General features: G+C 42.5%; 1 protein-coding gene and 1 long non-coding RNA gene across 3 annotated transcripts in view; both read right to left on the bottom strand.

Moving 5' to 3' along the window:
• The window catches only part of CCBE1 (collagen and calcium binding EGF domains 1), a 94,382-nt gene that overhangs the window by 9,495 nt on the left and 58,920 nt on the right, over nt 1–25,967 (bottom strand). The window contains exons 3-6 of the mRNA XM_056513384.1: nt 13,420–13,472; nt 8,159–8,293; nt 7,113–7,250; nt 1,989–2,095 (exon numbers count right to left, since the gene is read on the bottom strand). Coding sequence (XP_056369359.1) covers nt 1,989–2,095; nt 7,113–7,250; nt 8,159–8,293; nt 13,420–13,472 — 433 coding nt within the window. The remainder of the gene's footprint in view (nt 1–1,988; nt 2,096–7,112; nt 7,251–8,158; nt 8,294–13,419; nt 13,473–25,967) is intronic.
• Nucleotides 16,219–18,370, bottom strand: LOC130264838 (uncharacterized). Of its 2 annotated transcripts, none has more exons than XR_008842520.1 (3): nt 18,281–18,370; nt 17,169–17,277; nt 16,219–16,586 (listed from the first exon to the last, which is right to left on the bottom strand). It is a non-coding gene; the product is annotated as an uncharacterized LOC130264838 (long non-coding RNA). The 2 variants fall into 2 exon arrangements; XR_008842521.1 differs by lacking the exon at nt 18,281–18,370 and adding an exon at nt 17,631–17,963.

Here is a 25,967-nt window from a genome sequence, read left to right as displayed (position 1 = left end):
TAAGATGTTTAAACACATCTGTGCAATAGGATCAAGCTTACTAGTTTTTTCTTCTTTTTTTAATTGTTGGTTGTGTGTCAGTATGTCAGATATCTTTTCCCCAGTTTTTCAGCTTTCCACTCTTCTTCCTTTCATCAAGGCCTTAGATCAACCTAGGACTGCCTGCAGACCTCTAGTCTATCAGGACCATGCATCTCATTGGAGATGACAGGCATTTCTGCTAACCACAGTTTTGAAAAGTTCATAAAATCTGAAAGCTTTAACCACAAGACTGAGGACTCATTTCACAAACCGTCTCCCTGGCAGACAGAAATGAACTTTTCTATGCAAAACAGAACAGCTTTAGCCACAGCTATTGAGAGATGTCCTCCCCAGGAGAACTTGGCCAGGGGGAGTGGCTGGTGAAACATGAGGGATGATGTCTCCCCGGGCAGAGAAGCACCATGGGGCCAGGTCTCCATTCAGCATAGACAAAACCTCTCCTTTCTGTGGGGTAACAGTTGCTGAGGGTATTGGGAACCTTCTGTTTCAGCTCTTTCTGTGTGGAGCAGAGCCCAGTGGGCTCCCCCTGAGGATGCCAAGTCAATCAGGTTTCACTAGGGGGAGAGGGGGGAAAAATTATGTTAGGGACTATGACAGGACTTAGCTATGAAGCAAGAGTGAGCTGCCTGATTTGTCCACAGCTACTGTACAAACGCCCACAGTGGCAGGTATCAGTAGTGTGAATTTTCTTGGAATGAGTTTTGAACACAAGCATCCTACAGCAGAAGTTAGACAAAAAACTTCCATTAATTCCATCAATCAATTCTCGAGTAAACAATGTGGCCAACAATGTGACCCCCAGATCCTTCCCTGGAGGTCAGTGTGAGCCTGTTCAGCATCATAGACATCAGCTGGAGAAACAGCCACTGGAAATCATAGATCCTTTTTTAACCTCTCTGCTACCATTTTTATGAAAAACAGGATTTCCATCACACATGAGATTCTGTCACTTCCATGTTTGTGTTCATACTGACTCAGAAAGAATACATGATGTTTTGAGATTTTTGGAGATAAAGAGTATTTCCAACATCAGTGAATTTCACTTTAATGAAGAAGATTTCTTTCTTCCTAATATTAAATCAGTAACAGCAAATGCAATGAGTGAATACACCAAATAGTGTTTTGACACAATGGAAAGAAATTAATTGAGCACCCTGGGTGAAATAACTACAGCCTGTCAGAATGAATTGCTGAGAATATTCCCACAGACAGCTTCAATTTGAGAGAACCTCAGTGTTCAAAGGAGATGTCACCAGAAAAGTCATTACACCTACATCCCTGCAAATGGCTCTTCAAATCTGAGGCTGGGTCTTTGCATTATTTCAATCCTACTAAAGTGCAAAAGGAAGCTACATATGGGAGCAAATAAAGCCCAGGATAGGTTTCTAAGTGCACTATTCTCTACTTGCAAAGGAATAGGTGAAAACAAAAAAAGTAAAAAAAGGATTGTGACTGAGGGTTTTTCTTTTTTAAGAGGAAACTCCTATTTAAAGCTAGTGTTATTTTTGTTTAGACCCACACCTATTTGGCAAGCATTCTGTATCAGAACCCTATTAATGAAAAAATCATGTTCCTGCATCTATGAAATGTCTTGCACGTGCTTACTCTGAAGGTGGATCATGTCCAAAATGCTGTTCATTCAGAGTGAATGAAAATCTTGGGCCAGCACAGATTGCCAAAAAACCTGGGCTCAGCCTGGGATGGGTGTCAGATTCTGTTACCACGAGCTTGGTAACACAACTCCACAAACTTGGGGAGCAATCTGCTTACAAGTTGTACAGGAGCATAAGGCAGAGATGCCATTCCTACATGAGTTTAAAATACATTGCCATCCTCTTTGTATGTACAAGAACCACATGTCAATGACAGCTCCAAACATAGAAATTAACCTCAGTTGTTGTAAAACATGCAAGTCTGGTAAAGACATGAGTGATCAGTGTTCATACCTTTTGCTTCAGCTGTAAAACTGTCTGCTTTATTTGATGGAATTCCTTACAAGAGGCACAGCATGTCCCTGGTTTTGCCACATTTTCAGATTTCTCAGGAAGCCCAGCTAAAAGAAAGCAGTTTCCACTATAAATACAAAGATCCAAAGGAAAGAAATTTATAAAGTGATAGCAAAAGCAACTTGAAGGTTGTTATATTTCCCCAGACCGTGAAAAGAGAAGGGAATCCTGCCATTATTAAATCTTTGACTGTGAATTTCTATGTAAGGCTGAGAAACTTTGCAGGGACAGCTCTGAGCACATTTTTAAAGCAGCTGTTTCCAGTTAGCAGTCCCCAGAGAATTCATTTGTTTAATACCTGGAAAAGTTCACACCCCTTCTTTTATCTTTTTGTTTAGGGTAGACTAACCCCATAGATCTGAGCTGATTTACAGTCCCCTGAAGGGCAAATTTTCATATGCTATAAATTACAGTAAAATCCCTCAGAATATGCTTATTTCATTCATTTTGCACAAACTGCTCTTTATCATCATGGGTTATTCTCCATGTGATGGAATCAGCCTGAGCAGAGATGGGGATTGAGATTAATGACAGGGATTTAAATCCACACAAGAGGAAGGGTCACATCTGTTGATACTATGCATGAATAGGATCTTTTCAAGAATCCATTAAACTATTCAAACTGTGAGAGATATTGCAAATGTTATTTTTGTCCTTTTCCCAGTACCATACACAGTCAAGCAGTTCTGCATTGCAAGCAAACAAGCATCATTGTAACAGATGTCTGCTTAAAGACAAACCTGGCTTCCAAACCACAGGGTGACACATACTGGCAAACTCTAGGTGACTTTTTTTCACTTCAACATTGCTGAGAAATATCGAGTCTATTGAGGGTTTGCATATGATGTGTAGCCTTGTATGATGTTACCTGGGAGGGTTGCTGGGCACGTTTGAACACGTTTCAGAGCATGTCCCACAGTGGAAAAACTCTGCTTCTGCTAAAGCCAAGGAATCCTCAAAATCTTCCAAAAGGATCAACTGCAACATGCTGACTTACTGTGTTACAGTTGTCTCTTGCACACACCCTCAAATTACCTTCATCTTTTCAGAAATGTGTATTGATTTTGAAACATCTGCATCTTTTAAAATGAACTCTGAAGTTTTGTAATACTAAAAATATTATGCACTACTTTAAATACTTGCAGGGTCCATTATGGAAGATTGCAACCATCTGATGTCATCTATGGACCACCTATGCACATATTTAGGAAAGGCTGATTTTCAGTATGTTTAGTCCATTGGCTATAACAGCATATAAGGTATGCTTGACTTAAGAAGATAAAAATTTATCTTGCATATCTGCTTATCAGTTAGGAGAGGTGTAAGGGCAAGATGCTGGAATAACCAGGAGCATTAAGACAGCTATTAGTACTGAACTGACTGGAAAACTGGGACACAAAGGCTTGGGTTTTTCCCCAGTCATGAACTGCCTGTTCCCATGGCTGCACCCCAATAGCCTTACAATATCACAATATTATTTACCATTTTTATGGCAGGAAGCACACACTGCTGTTTGAGCTTCCCAGCCCTTCCCCCAGCACGGGTTTGGTACCTGTTCAGCTTTCTATGCAGTGTTCAGATGGCTCAAAGGTTTAAGTCCAGATGGTAGTACTTGGTGTTTTCCAATGGACTCTACATAGCTCAGAATAGAGTTCCACTAAATTTCAGCTATGCTGGATCCAAGACTATTTAGCCACAAGACCTGCCAGAGGAACTCCAGAGTTTTTATGAAGGTACTGGAATACACAGCATATGCTGCTTTCCTTCTTCTCTCCTGTATTCCTAATGCTAATCATTTTGCCTTTGATTCCCTCCAAAGCTTCTTTGCCCATAAATCTTCCTCTTGTAAATGAAATAATTTGCACCATGCAGGGCTCTTTTTCCTTTAGAGGAAATTGATGTGCTGTAATAAAGACACCACTTTACATTTCTGTAAAATAAATTTGAACACAACTCAGTTTTGCAAAGTTCTTCCTCCCTCTCCAATTTTTCATATTCCTCTAGAAAAACCCAGTGTCTTGACATGACCATTTTTGGATCTGTGTAGAAGTTACAGATGAATGTATATAGAGCCATTAGGAAAAAAAAAACCACTACAACCTTTTTTTCTTTCTTTTTCAAAGACCAATAAACCCTGGATTTTGTACTAGTCTCAACAAAAATTTCTTTTAATAGCTATCTCACCAAATGAGTTCTATCACTGTGTTAAGAAATGTTGCTGAAAGCAACACACAGTCATGGGAGAAGCTGCCAGAGCCCCTGCTATTGGAAACCTCATGCAATCCCATCAGAATCTGTGGGATTCTGTGCAGATTAAGAAGTGGTGAATTTGGCCTCGTGTTTTATTCTAAAACTCAGTTTATCTTCCAGAAGGATGTGACACACGGGGCTGACAGGTACAGATAAAACAGGGCTGTAACAATCTATGGAGATGGATGCTGGGGGGATCAGCTGATGTTTGGGAAATGTCATACCAGTGAGACTTCTGCAAAGCTGGCTGGATTGACTTGTCGGAGGAAGAAGTCCAAAATCCCTGTATGAGCAAGCATGAGCTGCATCCCAGGAGAGAGGTGGAATCCCCCTAACTCATACCAGACAGAGGTGATGATTTGCCCAGGAAAGGACTCATCCATCAAACATCCTCTCTGCCCCCATCCAACCCTGTATCAGGACCAAACTATGAGTAAAGCCAGAATAAAGTGTGGATAAAGCCAGAAGTCACCTAGGACAGGCCAGCAGAGGCAAAAGGTCGTTAGATGGAGCCACCCACACATGGTGCAGAAACCAAGGTCACCCACCAGGTCAGCTGGGCCAGCACTAAGCAAGGCACTTACACAACTTGTTCCCACTGCACAGACCTACACAAGGAAACTGAAACTATTCTGAAGAAGGCTTAAAGCATCCCCATTTTATAAAAGTTCTCAGAACACAAAGTCTAGCTCACGCATGATGGGAGTCCTTTAATCTTGGTGAGCCCTGGTGAGCCCTGTGGCACCTATTGCTGAGAGATCTGCTTGGGGGAGTGATGTGTTTTCTTTGTCTCCGGGCTCGGGGGCCGTGCCTTGCTGATGCTGGAAAAGGAGGAGATGCTGGCAGGGCAGAGCTCTGCGGGAGCTCTGCTGTGGGCGGTCTCCGCATGGAGGCTCTTTAGCCGATCATCTGTGTCCTATTATCTGGGCTCAGCCTGCTGGGATGGCTTCATCTGCCTGCTTCTGCATGGGTAGCTGCATTGTCTCCATCAAATGGGACTGTGGATGCAAGAAGGCTCCCTCTTCTTTCGTCTACTGACCAGCCCAAAGCTCTCTGTCAAGCCACTTACAGAGCCAAAAAAACGTGACAACACTACAGCCATTTACAGAGCCAAAAATGTGTCTGAATTGCATCCTTCGGGCATGGAACGAAGAAAACACGGCTGTGTGTGCTGGAAAACATGCAGCCTAGAGAGTAGACGTCTTTTTGCTTCTGACACAAAATTTTGAAATGAAACGTGAGTGTTCTGGCTGCGATGAAAAGCAAAAGCTGTGTTTCTCAGGCAGCCGCTCCGGCAGGGATGCGGTGCAGGAGTGGGGCTGGCCGCCGGGTGGAGCATCTCTACAGCTCCTTCCTTGCACGCTCCTTTTCATTTCCACCAGGTCTGAAAATTCATTTATGTGGAGTTCAGCGACGTAACTGACCAGAAGCCATCTTTCTTTACTTGGCATAGCTGATTTGGGAGATATCTGGAGAGGTGGAGGGTATTTAATTCCCGATTATCTCCTGACATTTCTATGTGCATTTCCATGTATATTTGGTGTAAAAATGGTGGTTTTCAAACAGCAGAATCATTTCCATAAACTTGAATATTTTGAATGGTTGGTTATCCTGAATGCTTTGGACATTACTGTATCAAGAAATTCGAGCTACCCAGAGGAAAAATTAAAAAACTTTCCCTATTTGTAAGGGGATTATCTAGGTTATATATCTTTCACACACACACACACACACACACAACAAAGAAAAACTGAAGTTAATGGAGTGGCTCCAGTTACACATTTTCAGATGAAAATCAAAATAATAAATTGCTCTGGCCATCCAGTGGGATTTGGATCACCCTGTGATACCACATTCAGGCATTAACAGATGAACCTGTGGTAAGTTGCCATTTATCAAAAGTTGTTGGGGTTTTTTTTCAAGAGCACTTTTCTCTTCCTTCTTTCTTTTTAAACTTTCATATCAGTATTTATTCTGTAGCATTTTAAATACTGTAATATAGTAACTGGGATGAGGTCAAAACCTTTAAAATCATTTATACACAGCACATGTATACACTTTGAACCACGAGTGAGATGCAAGAACAAGCACTTACATTTATCCCTTTCCCATCACATTTCATTTTCAAAAAGAAAAAGAGAAAAAAAGGAAAAAAGAAAAAAAAATTGACCCCAGCCATGGGACACACAAACTAATTGCAGGTCAGCAGCACTTGGTCTTAGTCAGTGTAATTTAGAAATTGATTTAAGCAAGGCTTGGAAAATGTCTTGAACTCCCAAGCACACATTTTCTGAGCCTGCAAGGGCCAAGGAGCACTAGCCATCCAACCCAGGGCATTTGCTAATCTCAGATGTGGGTGTGTAAATGCAAATTAAAGTTACTGAAATTGTTTAATTAACAGGTGAAATCAGTGACATTTCTTAAGGTTCATCATCTGGTAAGACTTTTTACTGTGTCTCCTTAGCTCTGGACCACAAAAAAGTTGTAATCCAGGTTGGTATTGGAGCAAACTACAGCTTTTAGTAACTGGATCCAGCAGGAATAATTTAACTGAAGCTGTAATGGTAAATTTCATTGTTCAGCCATCCTGCCTCCCTAGCAGAAGATGCTTCCCACATCCTTCAGTGTACTTATGCATTGGAGGAGAGAGTTTGGCCAGGCTGCTCCACAGATGCTCAGGTTCCCAGTGAACAGCCTGGCTGCCCCAGGAGCCTCATCTACATCCCAGCTTCAGACTCCCAGCTCCAAGTGTAGTGTCAGGAGCAGTTCCTCTTCATGACATGCCCAGGACATTTAATCTGCAGTGGCACCTGCCTTTATCTCCTTTGGTGCATGTCCTGCCATCCTCTTCCCGGACATAGCCCTCGTGACACTCGCACCTGTAGCTGCCCACGGTGTTGACACAGATCTGAGAGCACAGAGTCCCATTGCTCGTGGCACACTCGTCAATGTCTGGAGAGAAGCACAAATTAAAAATGCCCTGTAGCTGGAGGTTTCAGATCTTCAATACAATAAAAGTTTTCCTTTAGAGGAAAAAAGAGATTTTGTGGTTAAACAAACAAGTAATTGCAGCACTGCAATTTCAGCTGGGGCCTTTGGTCTGGAGCTCTGGACAAGCTGTATTCTTATTCTTGTTCTTATTCTTGTTCTTATTCTTATTCTTATTCTTATTCTTATTCTTATTCTTATTCTTATTCTTATTCTTATTCTTATTCTTATTCTTATTCTTATTCTTATTCTCATTCTCATTCTCATTCTCATTCTCATTCTCATTCTCATTCTTATTCTTATTCTTATTCTTATTCTTATTCTTATTCTTATTCTTATTCTTATTCTTATTCTTATCACACCTGGCATTTTATCAGTGAACATTGCTTGACAGTCTCCTTGCACTGAAAAGCTCCCAAGCAAAACTCAATTCTGCAAACCATTGCCTTCCTGGCACAGCAAATCACACAGGGCAGGGCAGGACTGGACACAGCACGGCCACATGTAAATTATCAGTCCTAAATTATAAACTGGCCATCTGAATCAAACCCCAAGGACTAGTTTTAAGAATTAGGCCTGGTGATAATGCTTCAATATTTAGCAAATATGGCTCACAACCTGCAGGAGGAATGAAAGGAAAAATTATGTCAGCCCAACACTTCAAAGTGTTTGGGTGTGTATGTCTTGTTGTAGGTAGTACCTCCCAATAATTTCAGGGGAATCTAGATCTCTCAATTCTTAACACAGTTAACCCTCCACATTTCTTCAGTAATAATACTGAGAATAAGGAAGGTTTCAGATCCAAACTGACTCCTAAAAGACCCAAGGGAGCAGGAAAACCAGGGAGGAGCTCAGCATGCTCATCTACCCACCCAGGCAGTAAGGCTTCTCTCTGTTCCTATGCCTCTCCCGATCATAGCGATACCCAGGATAGCAAGTGCATAAGACTCGCCCAAAATTATCCGTGCACTGCTGTTCGCAGGGAGCTTCAGCACAGACATCGTAGTCTAAGAGAGAGAATAACATGGTTAGCAAAAATACCAAAGTCAGCAGCGGGATGACACTTAGACTGCAAACATTCCACCTCTCTGCTAATTAGAGTTACATTGGTTTTAAGGACTGAAGGAACCTAAATATAAAACATTCATCAGACATAAGCAAAGGAATACACTAAAATTGTAATTGCTATCCACAGCTTTAGCTCTTAGACTATTTCTTAAAGGCATATTTTAAGCAAGGGTCACTTTTGCAGTTGGCAGAATTAATGAATTCTTTTCACAGAAATATTAAATTACCTAAAACTCTCTTTTAGTTTTCTTTGACAGATCTTTAAATCTGATAGCAACATTTCCTGTGCAGAATATTGTGAAAAACCCTGAGGTTAACTGCCAAAGTCAGGCAGAAAGTGTAACACAAAGAAAAGTTAATTGCATCACATGTTAATTGTTCAAAGCAAGATATAACATTCTAGCAAAGAGTACATTGTTACAAACCCATAATCTGTCTTAATAGCTGCAGTGTGCCCATCAGGGTATGCCAGTGAAATCCCCAAAGACTGAAGTCCCTGTTTGAAACCCAAAGAAGGGAAAATCTGTTTCTAATTTCCCTGCTGTGTAGCAGCAGAACTGAAGCCTCAGGGATGGACACCAGAGCACAGAGGGGTTTGACCCACATCCCTGTCCTGTCAGGGGCTGGATGTGGCGCCTGGCACGGTGCTGGTGCAGAAGGATAACTCCCAGCTGTGGGTGTGAGGGTTTTGCAGCACCATGCTGGGTGAAGAGAGAGTGAAGGGGAATCTGGTCTCAAACCAGCTCGGGCACAGCCTGCCCGAAGTCAGATTTTACACCAAAGCAAGTGGCAGTTTCTGTGACCATTTCAGAGAAATCAGCCTGCAGAGAGCATCCAGGTGGCTGTGATGATCCAGTGAGTGGGTACCGGGGGCCACAGCAGAAATATCTCATCCATGCTCCAGACAAAACATGTCCAAACAAAATCTAAGCTGTTCAAGCAAGTTCCCAGCAAAGCACTGAGTTTCCATATATGTAATTAAAACTCATTATTGACTCACCCTAATGACTAGCAGATACCTCTGGGTACGATTGTTCCAAACAACTAAAATGAGCTAAGAGATGGCAAAGCAAATGAAAACACATTTCCTGTATGAAGCATATAGAGCACATAGGCACCACTGGGGTTAAAAGTGACAGCATGCCAAAATACAGAGGAGCACAAAATGAGACTTAGCAAGATGCTGTATGTCACACCAGAGCCCCTTAGAAATAAATGTACTATTGTAATAGATACATTGCTGTAATAATGCCAAGCATTCTGATTGTCACCTCCTTAATAATAGGCATAACTTCTTTCCTTCTTGCTTCACAACTTGAAGTTTGCCCCAGTGCTGTGGTGAATGGCAATGCTGGGACCCCCTGCAGTAACCAGGGTCCAACTGTGCAGAGTCATGAAGTGAAAACACAACTCTTGCTTTCAAACTGTTCAGTCCAGGGGTAGTTTGGACTCTTTAGGTGATGCTGAGCTGTAAACTCCTGTTACATTGAATAGTCTCAACTATAAAGCATTGCTGATGTTTTTCCTGTGCATGGTTGCAATTTTTGTTTTCCACTGAAACAAAATCAGAGAGAGAACAGGCTGGTATGGAGGTGAACATGCTGCTGCTTACCCAGTGTACCCACTCAGGTGGAAGGCTTGGCCTGTGCCATGTTCAGCTATTCAGAGCAGACATAAAACAGGCTCTGTCCTCCCTGTGCTTCCATGAATAGATGTGCCCTAATAAGATCTGAAAAAAAACAATGCTAGAAGGGGCCATCTCCCATCACAAGCAGGAGTAACTATGCATAAACCTTTCCCAGTTTTCCTTTTCCCTAAGGGATGATGTGGCCTGCCTTGCAGTCTAGTCCCAAGATGAAATACCCTTGCAGACAGAAAGCTTTTTACTCATACCTAATCCAAACTCCCCTTACAGCCACTTAGGCCCATTATTTTTGTCCTCTTCTCCTTGGCCATAAAGAACAGTTTACCTTCCTCCTTGCAGCAAGTTTTCACATACCTAAAAACTCTTATCATGTCTCCCCTCAGCCTCCTTTTCTTTCTAGACTAAACAATGCCTGCTCTTTTCATCCATCTGTCGCCATATTTTACGTAACCCGTCTTTGAACATCGTGTCCACCTCAGCACAGCTCCATCATGTCCACTGCCTCATTTACTTTCTCACAGAGCTGGGGAAGGGTTCAGGAAGTACAAATATCCCTGCTGGTGGTCCCACACGGTCAACCCAGATCACACAATGGCTGTAGCCAGGTCTCAGGTCCCAGAACTGCATCCCCAGGGCTTTGGTGCCTGGTTATATGACTTTCCTAGAAACAGTTCTCAGAACTGAGGTGAAATTAGGCAAAAGCTGCTGCACCACATGTGTGTGCTCTGCAGAACTGGAGATGAACATTCCCTCCTGTGTTCAAACCCCTTGTTTGCCAGCTCAGCCTAAGAAATGCGGTTTGAGGATGAATCAAAACCATACAACGAGGATCAGGCTGTTCCAGACTTCAGGAATATAAAAAAGCCAAAGCAGAACAACAAATGTCTCCATATAAGTTTCAATAAACTCAGAAATTACAATACAACATGGAAAGTTGTACCAAATTTTTGAAACAATATTAGTGAGGAAAGTGCAGATCTGACTATAGTTCACCAGTAATATTTTACTCTGAATTCTTCCACAGCCAACTTGGGAAACAAACCAGCAGTAGGAAGGGTGGTCTCCAAAATAAACTGCTCCATACTGCATCTGTCCCTTCTTCACTCTATGATGCCATGAGAGAGCATCCAAGACAGGACTTGGCTGGAGCTGTGAGGCTCCAAAGCAAAGAAAAGGAGGTCACACAGGAGAAAAAGGTGAGGAGTTGGCTTTTTTATCCACTTTGCATAATAGGTGGAACAGGAAGAGATGTTATGGAGAGAATCAGACAGAAGTTACTCCACTCAGTGTTTCCTGAGGATCATTACTCCCTGCAGCTGGAAGCCACAGTGAGAAGGTTAGTAAAAACAAATGAAATGCAGAAACATGAGGCATGGACCTGTACTGTACTACACTGATTTCTGTTCCTTCTCAAGGGCAGATGAAAAATAACAGGATGAAAACCAATAAGGGACATGGACAAAGCCACAAGCCTTTGGGAAACATATGGGGAAAGAGTCTGTTTAAGAAACAGCTGTCCCAGAAGGAGATTAGTGTGTTCCTCAGGCAGCTATAAAAGGGTAGAAAAGGGAGGATCTATAACTCTGTCAACCCTCCTCCCTGCAGCCACTGCTAAATCATAGAGAAGACAGGGCTGGAACTACTTCTCACAGTTTCAATGTGCCAGTACTGGATTAAAAGGTGCAGATGTGCTCTAATGAACTCACATCTGTAATGCATTTATGTGGCTGATTTGAGATATGGATTTCATACAGCTACTCTGTCAAGATTATGCCAAAACAATGTGTGAAGAGCCAAGTGATGTCTTGTAACAGAGTAAGGGAAACTAATACTTCAGTGAATCATGTTTCTCGTCCCTTTACCAAGGGCCTGAGATTGTCTCAGATGTTATAGCAACTGCTGTAGTCTCTGAAGTTCCAGGCAAAATACAGATAAAGCTGAAAAAGGAATGGAGAAACAAAGGGAGAGAGGCTGCAGCCAGCAGAGAATTGAATTAGGGGCAGAAACTCTCAGGTTACTGAAATGCAGTTAAAAGACAGGATTAGACAAAGTCAGTGGGCACAAAATAAAAGCTGCTTTCATAATCACCTAACATCTCAAGAGATGAAAATTAGAAGCCAAAGTAATAAATTGCCATGGCCTTCATTTCATTTTTGCTCCTATTAATTCTGTTGTATCCATTATATCGAGTGAATAGCCAGTACATAAAATTCTTAAATTCACAGGAAAGCTGGAGGCCAGACTGTAGAGTCCTGGCTTCTTTCCACCCTGAAAGGATTCAGCACTTTTGCCTCCAATACACACAACTGCCTCCTCCAAGTGTCTGTCTCACACTGGAGCTGTCACCTGTATCACACAGGCTGAGACAAAAACTGACAGCAAAACCCACGAGATGAGGGATGTGTGACCACCAATTTCACCCAAATCCTACCCAGCTCCTTCAGGCACAGTCATGATGAGCTGTTTCCATCTTTTTTCTCCCTGCTCCCACTCCCACCAATCCACCAATTGTTTTAGTGTTTCTAGCTAGCAGCAAAGAAGACACAAATTAGAAACAACAACAGCAACAAATCCACAACAAACCCACCAGAATTAGAGTTTGGGTTATAATCCCTGTGGGCTGGACACTGTAACCGAAAACCAGCTGATTCTCCAGCATGTTAATTTGTCACTTTTTTTCTGAAACATCACAGACATAAACCAGGAAAATTCTCAGACCAATTTAAGACTTTCCATATATCATCAAATGGAAGAATGTGTTGCCATAGATCAATTTTTTAACTTGCTTTTTGTAAACAGAAAGTTTATTAGCATGTCGTCTCTGAACATTTGCTCCTGCCTGGTAGTTCCTGTGCTCCAACAACTTCAGAGCCAGTTTTATCCAAAATAGATCCATTTTTACTACTGCATGAACTATCCTGATTAAATCTGCATCTTCCTTGACCCCTGGTGAGAAGGAAACCACGCCCATGGGAAATTAAAGGCAGGACTAACTCACCTGCTCACCATCTCCCTGCGCACTGGCAAGTCAAGCTGTACCAGATCCAAGGGATAAAAGGGGAAAGCCATCATCCATGAAAAGTGTTCTGGGTGCACAGAGTGCTCCAACTACCCAGCCAAGGGCAGAACACGTTCCTCTGTCTGCAGTGCAGCAGGTCATGGCACAGGATCTGTGCAGCCGCGTGTACTTACGGGAGGATCAAGGTTTGGCATGCTAAGCAGAACTTTTGGAAGATGTTGATCTCTTTATTTTCCCAACAATTTCTGGGAAACAGTTCCTCCCCACACTGATACATGAGATATGACCAAGCATGTGCTTATATCAGGTTGCTCTTCCAAACAGACAATGTGGAGAAGAGGACAGATGGGGAAGGACAAATGCATGGGGACAGGATGTGTAAGAACAGTGAAATCACATACCTTCAGGGATGCACTGTCCAAGAACAAACTTATAACCCTTACAGCATTTTTTCCTGAAAAACAACAAAATAAATAAATGAATAAATAAATGTATTCTCTATAGATTGGTGCTGCCTTTAAAAACAGCCATAAGGATCCTGAACAGCTGGAGTTCAGCATTACAACACACAACAGGGAAATGCACCACCTGGCCCAGGAGGGTGTTCACATGGCACCACGTCCAGTCACCTCAGCAGCCTGGGGCAGAATACCCCAACACTGACCCACCCAACATCCCAAGCAATTTCCAAAAATTCTGCTCTCTTATGTTGCCTGGATCTTGTCTGGACAGCTCAGTGCTGCTTGAATACTCAACCCAGGTCATCATTTTCATGGTACAGTGAAGGGTGCTTTCAAATATCTGTCATTACAATGTAAACCTGCAGGAAGGGGTAAGTCATAGTGAGGAGTACACAGAGGATAAATGTTATCAGCAATTTCTCATCTTATAATAAAGTTAAATTAAATATATTGCGTATTTTAGCTGGTGCAAAGGAGAGCATCTTATATAGTCTGAGATACTCTTATAGAGAATCTTATACAAAACTGCAGTGTAGAGTCAATAGGATCAGATGCTTCATATGTGCCTATGACATAAACAAAGTCTGAAAGCTGAGAAATTACTGTTTCTGGCACACTGGCCTGTAATGACATTTAGGCATCCAGCTAAACCTGCTGGTTTTCTTTCTAGGCAGCAAACCACATAAAATCACCAAGGCTCCCAGCAGCACTAGGAGCCTTCACAAATGGCTGTGTCCTTTACCACCCTGAGAGTCTCTCTACAGGGACCTGGTGACTTTCAAAGGGTCCCATATTGATGACTACCAGGACTGCTTAAAAAGAAAAAACTGCTGTTCAGTGCATTATTACATCAAGTATGCATGAATCTGAGGGGAAGAACATCTCAGTATTTCACAAGTTTTCCCAAGGTTTTCATGCATTGTGGACATGCTGAAATATCTCTGTAACTGGGAAACCATCCATTCTCTTTTCCTTTGATCAATAACTAATGCAGAAGAGTGCTAAAGCCATGTCAGTCAATGACACGACACTCCCCTGGACAACATGTAGCCATCACAAATTATCATTATGTTGAATTTAAATCAACTATCACTTGCAACTGAAGGCTTAAAACAAACAATGCATTTCTCCAAACAATGTGTAAACAAACTTTGGCTCCATATTTTACCCTCTTCCAAAGATTAGTTGGAATATAAATTATGCTTAATGAGTGTTGAACATGTGAAGAGGAAGCCTTGCTTTGTTATGCAAACAGTGGTGCCTCATTAGACCTCTCTCCAAACACTGCTGTGAAGTTTTATCTGCAAGACAAACAAATGCAGGAGGAATGAGTTCAAAGGTGCATTGGGGAGGCTGCTCATATGCTGCAAGCCCTGCTGATGGCTTTCCAAGTGCACATTGGTCTCTTCCTGTCTGCAGAGGAAGAGAGGCTTGCTTGGAGCTGCTCTTCAGAGGGAGATGCAGCCCAGCTTGAGAGGGTCAAGAGATGAGCAAGGACAGGAGATAGCCCTGCCATGAGATGCTGACCTGTGGGGTTGTGATAGTCAGAGCTAACCAGACACAGGGAGCAGTAACTTCCATAATTTGTACTCTTCTCCATGGCATTCCCACCTTATTTTCAGGTTTAGGACCAATAAGACTGTGTCAGCAGATGATGTGATAACCTGCTCCTGAGTAAGGGGTCACCTGCTGGGAACCTTGCAGGAGTTGCCTCTCTCCTCTCAGCTGGTCGGGTGGTGGCTTTTGGCTGGGCTCATTGGCTTTCTTGTGGCTAAAGTGAGGTTTTATCTGCCTGACTGCATTCTCCTGAAAGCCAAACCACGTGCACTAATCAAACCTTTCTCCCACAGCCACACATTGAGACCCCACCACACGCCAAGTTGCAGCCATTAAACACTGCCCTGGCACCCTGATATTACCCCAAAGCAAGCACAGCCTTGTGCTTCAGCTTTCACTTAAAACCACCAGAAAATCATATTTCCCTGGCTGATATCCAAGAGTTTGCTGAAATCACTCTCTTCAATGACTTCTTGCAGCAATGGTTTCCACTGTGGGATGAGATGGTTTTGAGAAACGCTTCCCTTGTTTTCTGTGTCCCTCAAATTTTTGTTTGAATTTTCCCAAGCCTTACTGGTGAGGAGATTTTGAAATATTTTCTCTAAATACATGAAGATTTTTCTGCACTGGGAAAGTTTTAAATCATTCTTAAAGAAGTGTTTAGAAGAGGGATACCCTTCCTTCAGACTGCATTCCAGAAACCAATTCCCCACGATAACTCAACTCTTCCTAGTTGAAAGTTACAGATCTCTGCCTTAGTTCAGCCTGTACTCAACAGCACTCTTATCAGCATGATTTTGCCAGGGAAACTGCTACTTTAGGGTTAATGCAGAGGAAATACAATACCTGTTTCTCTGAACATTACATTGCAACCCTGGGATTCCTGCATGCTTTAGCTTTCTACATTCTTTAAAGTGAAATCTGTCAAAATGATGGACACATGAGCATTAGCAAAGGCATTTTAATAGCAGCACTCATTTTCAGACATACAGGTCCAGGCTGACATATCTAATCAACGTTGCACAGCAGCAATCTCGTTGTACATAATGAGAGGTAAGAAGGGTTCCTGCTGATAATTTTAGCTACTGGATAACTTTCAGCAAGGTGGTTGCTATGCAGCTGTACATGTGGCCATGCATGAAACACAAATACACGGCTGTGTAAGGAGCTCCACCACTAAAACCTTGATCTCTGGGGAAATTAGGTTGATTTGTTAACCTGACATCTGGTTTACAAAGGATGAAGCTTCTGGCAGACTTTTATCTGTTACAGCTTTTAATGGAGTACTTCAGCAATTAAAAACACAGCAGCTTTTGATTCTCATGCAATCTTTAATCAAGAATAGAAACAAGCCCTTACCAAAGGGTTTGGGGCACCATGATTTTGATTAATGCAACATCCAGCTTTTGTGGTTGTAAGAAAATCTGTAGTGATAGGGACACCCCCAAAGTCAAGTCACCTCATTTTTTTCCTGGTGGGTAGCTGCTGGAGAAGCAGGGAGATATTGTGCTCCTCCCCTCTTCTCTGGAGGTAGAAATGCTTCTGGATCACTAAATGTGGAAAGATGGGTTTAGGATCAAACTTTTGAGACGAATAAATATATCCATGACTAGGCAAGTAGCATATCTATATTTTTTTTCAGGATTTGTGGCTTACTACATTGCAAACTGAGAAAGGGCCTGAGCTTTCCAGGAGCTCCCCTGTGTCCCATCACCCACAGGACCCTCAGAGTGCTCATCACACAGGGGTGCAGCAGCACAGCACCCCTGCCCCATCCTGAAAAGCAGTAGCTGCTTGATAGCATCGCCTCAGACAGGCTGGACAAGAGGCAAGATGAGAGGAATGTGGCTTAATTAAGCCACTGCTTTATTAAGTTAGCTTATCTGGCAGCTATCAGCAGTAACTCATCCAGCAAGGACCATGGTTTTTTTCCCCATAATTGCTTCCACCTGGCGCAGAGCTGCAGCCACCCCAGCCCACCTCCCGCTCTGCACGGACACCAACAGGGCATGCTGAACCCAGAAAATAAATACACTCTGTGAGAGGGGAGGGAGTCACTCAGGGTCCTACAGCTGCTGAAACCTTCAGAAATGCAAACAACAACAGGATAAACATTTAAAATTGTAATTAACCTGCATCTGTCTGCAGTAACGTGGCAGTGAGTTGGGTTATAACAACAGCTGCTCTGTGCATTTATTGAGGTTTTGGAGAGGCAGCTCTAAAACTCTGCCGTGAGTCATGCTGAAAAAGATACATGATACATGAAAAAGATGCAAATGATACATGAAAAAAGGGAATGCAAATGGGAAATGCAAAGGGAAGAAGAAAAATACAAGTTTTATACTGGTTTCAGACTGAACATAATATGTTATGGAAGCTCTTGCTAAAGATGTCAAAAGTAGAAAGAGAAGAGTCTGCTCCAAGAAATATTTGCCTCCTAGGAGTAAAGCAGACAGAGAAATCTCTATGTTGAGCCTGAAAGTGAGTTCTTAGGATAAAATATTGCCCTTACTTTATCCCTAAAATGCTGACAGGCAATTGGTCTCCAGGCTGACTCCTCCCAGAGAGAGGTAGCTCAGGAAGAGAAACTTTACCTCCCATTCACTGGGCTGGGACAGCACACATGGACAGTTTCTGGAGCTCAGCAGAGGCCTGAGTTTGTGCCACTGGAAGATGCAGCAACTCCACAGGTGGTCAGGCAGGTCAAATCTCTCATTTCCAAAACACTCTTTCTGACCTATGAATGTCAGATGAGCTGCAATTTAGGGGGTAAAAGAGATGCTTAAGATTTTATACAGATTTAAATAGATCAGCACTGTTCTTTCAAGTTGGTGCTGGTAAGAAAGCAATGATAATACACACAAGAAATGTCTTTAATATAAAAACAATTTCCTATTGGGAAAGAAGAGAACTTCTATTTTAATACCAGACTTTTTCAGCCTAAATCATAACTTGAACTCAGAAGAACTTGTGCTGTCTTCTGGGGACCTGAATTAGCAAAGGCCATGGCACAGTGTTTTTAATTGCCTGAAGGGTCTTTGTTAGATCCCTCTCCTTATTGTTCCTAGTGTTTCTTTTTTGATCACCCCGGCTTTGAGAAATACATGGCGTAGCAAAAATGCAAATATAAAATACAGAAATTAATGTACAAAAATAATTATCTACATCTATAAATGCAAGCCAGCAAGGTACACAAAAAAAAAAAAAAAAAAAAAAAGCTAAGACAAACAACCAGCAAACTCACTTTTCTCCTATATGAAATCCAAATGAGCAACAGGTTTGTCTGCCAAAGCACGCACAGACAAAGCCCATCTGCAGCACAAGTGCAGCAGCTCAGTAGCTGTGCACAGTTTCACTGTAATTCACATGGAGAGAAGATTTATGTCAACATGGTGTAAAACTGAAGCAATGCTCTTTATTTTGTTTGCCTTTCTGTGGGACACATACCGAAATCTTGAGTAAGAGGGGATGGCCTCCCTGCAGACACTTGCTCAGCATACACTTTGCCATGATTTCCAGACTTAGTCCTTTTTCACAGTTTTGTAAAGAGGTAATTTATGTTCACACTGGGTGTAATGCAAGGTCCAAGGCCAACCCAAGCCATTCATGTCATCATCCCAGCTGAGGGTGAATAACTCAAATACAGTGAAGCCCCCCAGTGCTGCAGCACCTATGACTGCTGTGTGTACCTCTCTGCTTCTTTACTTCTCTTAACTAACTGATCAGAGCAGGATTTGCCTGAACAACCTTGTGGAACTCAGACCCCTGAGAGCAAATCACTGCAACTTACTAGCTGATTTCTGTAGAAGTAAAACGTTCAGTGGTAAAAGCATTGCCTGAATCTGAGTCGTGTTTCTTGTTAGCAATTAAAGTCAAATAATTTCGCCCACATATAATGGTTTTCTTTCTCTCAGGGGGGGAGAAAAAAGTGCCCTGCTATCTGCTCTTTTGCTCAACTCTTGCTATTAAGACAGATACCAGAAATGAAATCACATTCCAGTCATTGCTAATGGGAAGGTTTTGATAAGATTCACAGTTCCTGGACTCCTCTTGTGTGAACACAAGCCAGGGACCAGATCCTCCCCTGGCAAAAGCCACACACCTCTTTTGACTCTAAGGAACTGTGCCAGTGCTTACCCTGGGAGACCCTGACTGATGCTCTTGAAAGGTTTCAGACACGCTCCTTGGCTGCTCCTTACTGTTAACTGACCCCTCCCCTCCTCGAGGTTCTGTTTCATGTCATCTTTTTACGGCCAAAGGGATTTTTATGGTGGTGGAGCGTAAACTGTAGTTCCTTCTTCCCAGAAGAGACCTTCCAAACCAGTATGATGGTTTACAGCCTCTGCAAAGCACAGTATTTGTGAATGCTTGAAGCTCATTCCACTATAAAAGAGAATAAAAATATTTTGAGGTGTGGAAGAAGCCCTCTAGCCCACATGGAAATCAGTGGGGCTGACCAGCATGAAACTGAAAGATGCACTAAAAACAAAACCTCACAGGTCTGACAAATTTAGTCACCAATTAAAAAGTCTTCTCTTTCCATAGGATACCCTGGGCCTCTGTTCTCCATGGGCACAGTGCAGGATGTCTCTCCCCATGAGGTTTGTGGTTTTGCTTAAGTAAATGAGATGTGGCGAGGTATTCAGTAGAGGTTTCAAACAACATCAAAGCAGGCAGACTATTCCCCCAACTCATCCCCCAGAATCAGCAGATCAGCACTCCCAGGAGACCATCTTTTTTAGAGCTTCAGAATGTGGAGAAAGGGGCTGGTGTGAAAACCCTGCAGGCAGCCACACCAGAAAAAATTTCTCATGAGCTTTTGCCCTCTGCAGAAAGAAGTGGCAACTAAACTTTGGCTTTCTATCTCTCTTTTGGGCAGAAAAAAAAGGACCTTTGGAAATGTTTCTTCTGATCCTCCTTTTCAATGTGCAGTGAAACAAAAAAGTATTGTTGGGGTTTCCACCTGAGCCACATTTTCCCTTGTCAGTTCCTGGCCCAAGCAGAGCCTCAGGGCTGCAAACACATTGACCAAGCACAGGCTAATCAGCATCTTTTTTTCTGCAGACCAACTGGCAGCACTGGTAATCATCAGGGCCTGTGTCTCACTTAGCATACCAGTGTCCAAAAATGACTTAATAAAGGTCTGCCTGCGAATGTCCCCTAAGCAAAGAAGGAAAATCTCAGCAGGAAAAATGTTATGCAGCTTTGAAAAGGTAATGACCTCGGCTGCCACTGGAAAAGCCATTTGTTGGATATTTTACATGCATGTAAACATCATCCTGAAATCACATATGAGATTCCTTCAGAGCTAGACTGTACTTCCTTCTGTTCCTTCTTGGATTTTTATTTCATAGCTATTTTTTTTCTTAACACAAGGGAATGCTCATGTGGTTTATCACTAGACAACATGTCAAAAATAGAAGAATGATTAAATAAAAGGCTTTTGACTGTTTTCATCTGCTTAGGCTCAGCTTTATATACATGCTGTCAGCTTTGTCTTTTTCTCTTTTCTAACAATTTTTTTTTTATTTTCTGGCGTTGTACCAAGAAAATGATTTTGTTTAGTTTTGCAGGTGAAATTGGTATGGATTCTGCAGAATCAAGTCAATGTTTGACAGGTATGAAAGCTGAGGGGAAGAAAAAAAGGAATTTTATACTGTTTGCATTTAATAAAAGGTCTAATGAACTGGCAAAGTATAATGCATCCTCATAAACATATAGTCATTTCCACGAACAAGTAGCCTTCTAAATATCAATTTAAATGATCCAAGATTAAGCCTGAGTTTTAAAATAACTCACTGCCTTGAGATCTAAAGCAAGAGAATTGAGCAAAAGTCTTTCTTTCCACCATCTCTGACTTCCAATTAGAGGACTGCAAGCCAAATTTCCTTCCAAGTCTGTAAGTAGTATGTTTTGCTGACGGCACACATTCAATTATTTATCTAACCCAAGGTGAGCCAGAGTACAGGACTAATTACAGCACATCTGTCCTGTCTCTTGGATTTTTTTAAACTTCCATGACTCTTCATTTTGTAGCTCCAATTTCCTACCAAGTATCCATGTGAGACAGAGAGTAATAAATTCCATTTCAGGAGGGAAGGCAGAGCCAGAGCAGCGCTGCGAGGAGCTGCACTCACGGACTGGCTGGCTGGCGGTGTTGGTGCTCGGTCGCTGGAGTCAAACAGCAAAAAATTGCTGGCAAGCTCTCAGACTTACTGAATCCACTCCAATGCAGCCCTGTTTATATAGCATCTTTCATCAACAAGATCACAAAAATGCTGCATAAGCAATGTCTAATAAACTCCTTTCGATAAACAGCAAGAGGAAAGCGCCTTTTATGCACGCATGCACAGAAAAACACATCACACAACTCGTGCCAGGAGCTGTGATCTCTAAAGCTGGATCTCCAAACAGGACATAAATCCCAATTAACCTTCAGAGACAAGCTAGTCACTCAGTCTACGTTTGCTTACTGCTGTGCTGATATTGAAGGGCCTGATCCTGGTTCTGCTGCAATCCCTGGCAGCTTTGCCAGGAACATGTGTCAGATTGGGAACGGGCTCCAACCAAGGCTCAGGATGGTGGGTGAGGAGATGCTCAGCTCTGAGATTGTGCTACAATTGGACTTCTTGGAAGAATAGTTCCAGATCAGCACTCTGACATAAACCTGATCAAGACTTGTTGACATTTGTCTTTGAAACAGTTGCAAGACTCTTCCTGGTTTAGATAGATTTGGGATGTGACTTGTGTCACTGCTCCTGTACTCCCCCCTGAGAGTACCTCCATCTATAACATCCATCTACACCTTAAACCATCCATCTACACTAGACGCAGACCCAGATATTTATTCCAGATATTTAATATATCTTTAAATCTGTTTTTGAAAGGTTTTTGAAATTCCATTCCAGGAAAAAGGTAAGTAAATAAGTCCAGCCAGGCTAATACTTCCAACTTAAATAGTCTAGAAGTGGGAAGAGCCAAACACAAAGCTTTCAGCTTTTAAGGAAATCAAATAGCATGGAAAAGCACTTGAAGAAAGATACATCTTTGAGCACCATAATCTCCACACTGGCTCTCCATGACGTCCAGAGGACACTGTGGTTTCCAGCACTTGGAAACTGAGAGCATGAGGATGATTTCTGCATTTGGGAACTCTGCCCCTCTGTGGAAAGCTCATAGTGAAGGGACAAGAGACACACAGGACATGGAGGCTTATGTGGATTGTTCCTGATTACTGAGAGAACGTGAAAATATCAATCAAAATATCACTCTCCACACCAACTGCAGTTAAGGGGTATGTGATGGCTCCTCTCTTTCAGAGCACATTTGTGCAAAAGGCACAGCAGTCTAATTTCATACACTGTGAATCACATAAGGATGCTTAACAACTCCTTATGCCTAAGGATTTTTATCCTTCCAGAACTGGCTTAGAGTCACTGGGGCATGACCCTGCTTCAGCACAGCTGATGGGATTTTTCAACTCAAGATTTCAGCCAAGTAACAGAAACAAAACCCCCATAATTTTAGAAAAACAGATTCACAGTATAATTTGAATGGCAAGGGACCCTTGGAAAGCTTGTGATCCAAGTGCACCTGACAGCAGAGAACTGCTCAGAGACTTGCCCAGACAAGTGTTGAATGTCTTCAGGGATGGAGATTGCCTCACTTCTCTGGGACCCTCTTCCAAGTGCTTAACCACTTCCCTGCCCATTTCCCCCTTTATATCTGCTTAAAATGTCCCTGCTGCAACCCCTGGCTCTCATGTTGTTTTGCAGTGCACCTCTGATGAAGGTCTGCCTTCATCTTCTCTGTACTCCCAGCACATCTTCCCTGTAACTCCCCATTAGTTAGTGGCAGACACCAATTAAATTCGCCCCTCATCTCCCTCCCCTCCAGACTGAAAAAACACCAGTTTGTATTCAAAATTCCTTAGGCTCCCCTTGAATACAATGTGCTCCAGCCCCTGATCTTAGCTCCAGCTTATTAGTGAGAGTATGAAACTGCACATAACCAAATAAAAAAGTAACACTAGCAGATATTCTTTAAAAACAAAACAAAATGGATAGAAACAAACAGAAATCTAAAATGTAGAGGAGGGAAAAAAGGGTGAGCTGCAGTATTGCAGTGCAATGGTAGCTTTGATCCCCAATCACTATTTTCTCTTCCCACTTAATTTCCACAAGAGAAGTTTAAAAGAAAAAAATAAGACAAAAAAGGTAGTAAAATTTGGAGGAAATACAAACAATGCTATTTTTTTCATTAAAGTATTGTCAAACAGAGGAGTTTGCCAGTTATCATCACTATCTAAGCAACAAGAACTTAAAGTTGTTTTTTTAATATAATTTCAACATCAATAGCAGCAATGGAATTAAGTTCTTAGTGTAAGCTCTTGGAAATATCTATAAAGACACTAAAAAGATAATATTTCAAGAGTGTTTCACTGATCCAGATGTTTCTCTCTTTTTCTCCTCTGTTTTATTGTTCCCAGAGAAGACCTTATAAATGCTGAAACTGCTTATTAAGTATACAGACTTAATGAATTGGACAAGGGAAGAAATAATTCTTAACATAACATGTTCACAAGTCAGACCCATGTTTATTGTCAATGGAGATGATAGCAAAATACTCTCTATGCTCAAAGTAGTCTCTGTTAGGACAGAATCTGTCTCCATGAACCACTTCCAGCATACTGAAAAGATTAATTTCTAAGACAACGCAGTATGAAAGTATGTTGAATTATGCAGTGATGCTGCACCATGGCCCCAGTGCCAGGGTTTATTTTTAGAGCCACACATCTGCAGGTTATTTGTTGCAGGATGGGGTGGATGGAGTGAATCTTTAAACAATTTCGTAAGTAGGGAAGCATTACTGGAAGGAGCAGTTGTTTATATGGTGTCACTGGGAGGCCTGGTATCTGGGATGCACCAGAGGTGTCACAGTGCCTGGGCAGCTGACACTTCTCCACTTATGCTGCAGTCAACAGACAGTGGGAAGTTCACAAGCAGCTTTTTGATGTGGCACTCAGCTCCTCTGTTCCAAGTGGACCAGGAATGCCATCCAGCCATGTGATTTTGGAACAGAGTGCAGTGTTCTCTCAAAGCCAGTGCATCCCACTCTTTAAGTTATAAGCAAGTGAGAGGCACTATGACAGTTCTAAACACAAAAAACAAAACTATTTTCAGAAACTTCCCTGCATTTCCCCACCATACTGTGTCCTACACAGGGCTCAGCTTTCAATCCAGCCTGAGCCAGCCAATTGCCTGTTAGCCATATACTAATTGCAGGAGCAGCCACACTATGCCCTAGCTGATCAAACCACAGTTTTTACTGCCTGATTTAATGGGACTGGCATTGGCTGCTGCTCCTCTTTCTCATCCTGCTGCTGGAATATGGTTTTAGCTCTGAATAACCTACTGAGGTTGAACACAAGACTTCTGTGAGATGCTGAAATGCTATTGAGACTACTCACCTTCATGTTGCTCTGCATACTTGGTATTTGCAGACCTGTTCCAGTTGAAAGACTCTCCCCACCACCAGTCCCTTCTAACCCACTGCCTCAAAAATAGGGATGAGGTCTGCTACCAAGCATGACACCTGGGCAGCCTGAGGCAGGATGAAGAAGCATTTTGCTCTGGACAGCTATGAAACACTGAGACCAAAGGGGTAGAAATGAGCCAAAGGAAAGTGAACCTGCTGTGGGGCAAAACCTTGCTGCTAGGGCAGAGACTTTTGATGAAGGCAAAAACTTCTAGGCTGCACAATGGAGCTGAGAGGAAAGGTCACAAACACAAACCTGGATCCTCCCATCCTCAGATGGGCAGTGAAGATGTGGTCCTGAGCTGGTGAGGGTGACTTGTGATGGATGCATGGAGAGTCTTGAGCATGATGAATTCTGAGAGGAAGTCTGATGGTTTGCAGCATTGCGCAATTGCCCTTGTATTAATTGCACCTCTCATTAAAATGGGGTCATGTTTTCAGATACTGGTGCCTGCAGGCACACACCAAATTTGCACTACAAAAATTGAAATACAAATTTGTATTACACCCTTTCCTAAGACCAGTGCACACTGGGGATGACTGCTGGAGCTGCTGGAGCAGTTCCAGTTCCAGGCAGCAATTCAGAGCTGCAAGTGCTGGAGTGAATCTGGTGTTTGAAGCATCAAAATGGGATCAACATTTGTGCTCAGAAGCTAAAAACCTGCAACCAGTGTAAGAACAGAGCCAAGGTTATTGACCAATTTACCCAGGAAGATTGAGTAGGTCCCTCAGTTTGCACACCTCATCAGATTTCCCCTCCCTGCAGACCATCCTGGACAACCAGCCCAGTTGTGACATTCAGTGGTTTTGTCAATGACTGCAAGGTCTTTACAACTCACTTGCAAACGTTTGTTTTCTTCTAGTGATGGGACTTTGCTTTGTCTGGCTTGTTTCTGTGACCCGCAATGAGGGCAAACATCCTGCTGGGTGTCAGTTTTAAGACGTGCTTGCTGCTGGTCATGTTCTTGTTTGCCTGTGGGAACCCGTCTCTCCCCATCACTCTGCCATGGCTTTCGGTATTTCTCTCACAATGTCACCTTTTTGTTGGCCAGTTTTCGTGGTCTGGGCCAGGCTGATATGTTTTGACAATGCTCAGTGCCATATTTCTTGTTCTTCCTTTACCATTAGTACATTAAAGGTATTTCAGAATAAATATCTTGGTGCAGTAATGCCTGTTCATACGTGGAAATATGTGGAAAAATGGTTTTTGTGGAACTTACCTGCACAGCACCCACTGGAATGGCACCATAAACCTGATAACTGCTACAATATGTGCCTTCATCTCTGCTAGTGCTTTATTCTCCATACAGGATTTCAACATCTTTTTCATGTCACAGCAGTCATGGCTGAGAGGAGGCCTGGGACAAACCATGACCATGGCCACAGCAAGAGTC

Source organism: Oenanthe melanoleuca, chromosome Z (assembly GCF_029582105.1).
Source record: "Oenanthe melanoleuca isolate GR-GAL-2019-014 chromosome Z, OMel1.0, whole genome shotgun sequence".
NCBI classification, from domain to species: Eukaryota; Metazoa; Chordata; class Aves; order Passeriformes; family Muscicapidae; genus Oenanthe; species Oenanthe melanoleuca.
This window is presented reverse-complemented; position numbering and strand designations above follow the sequence as displayed.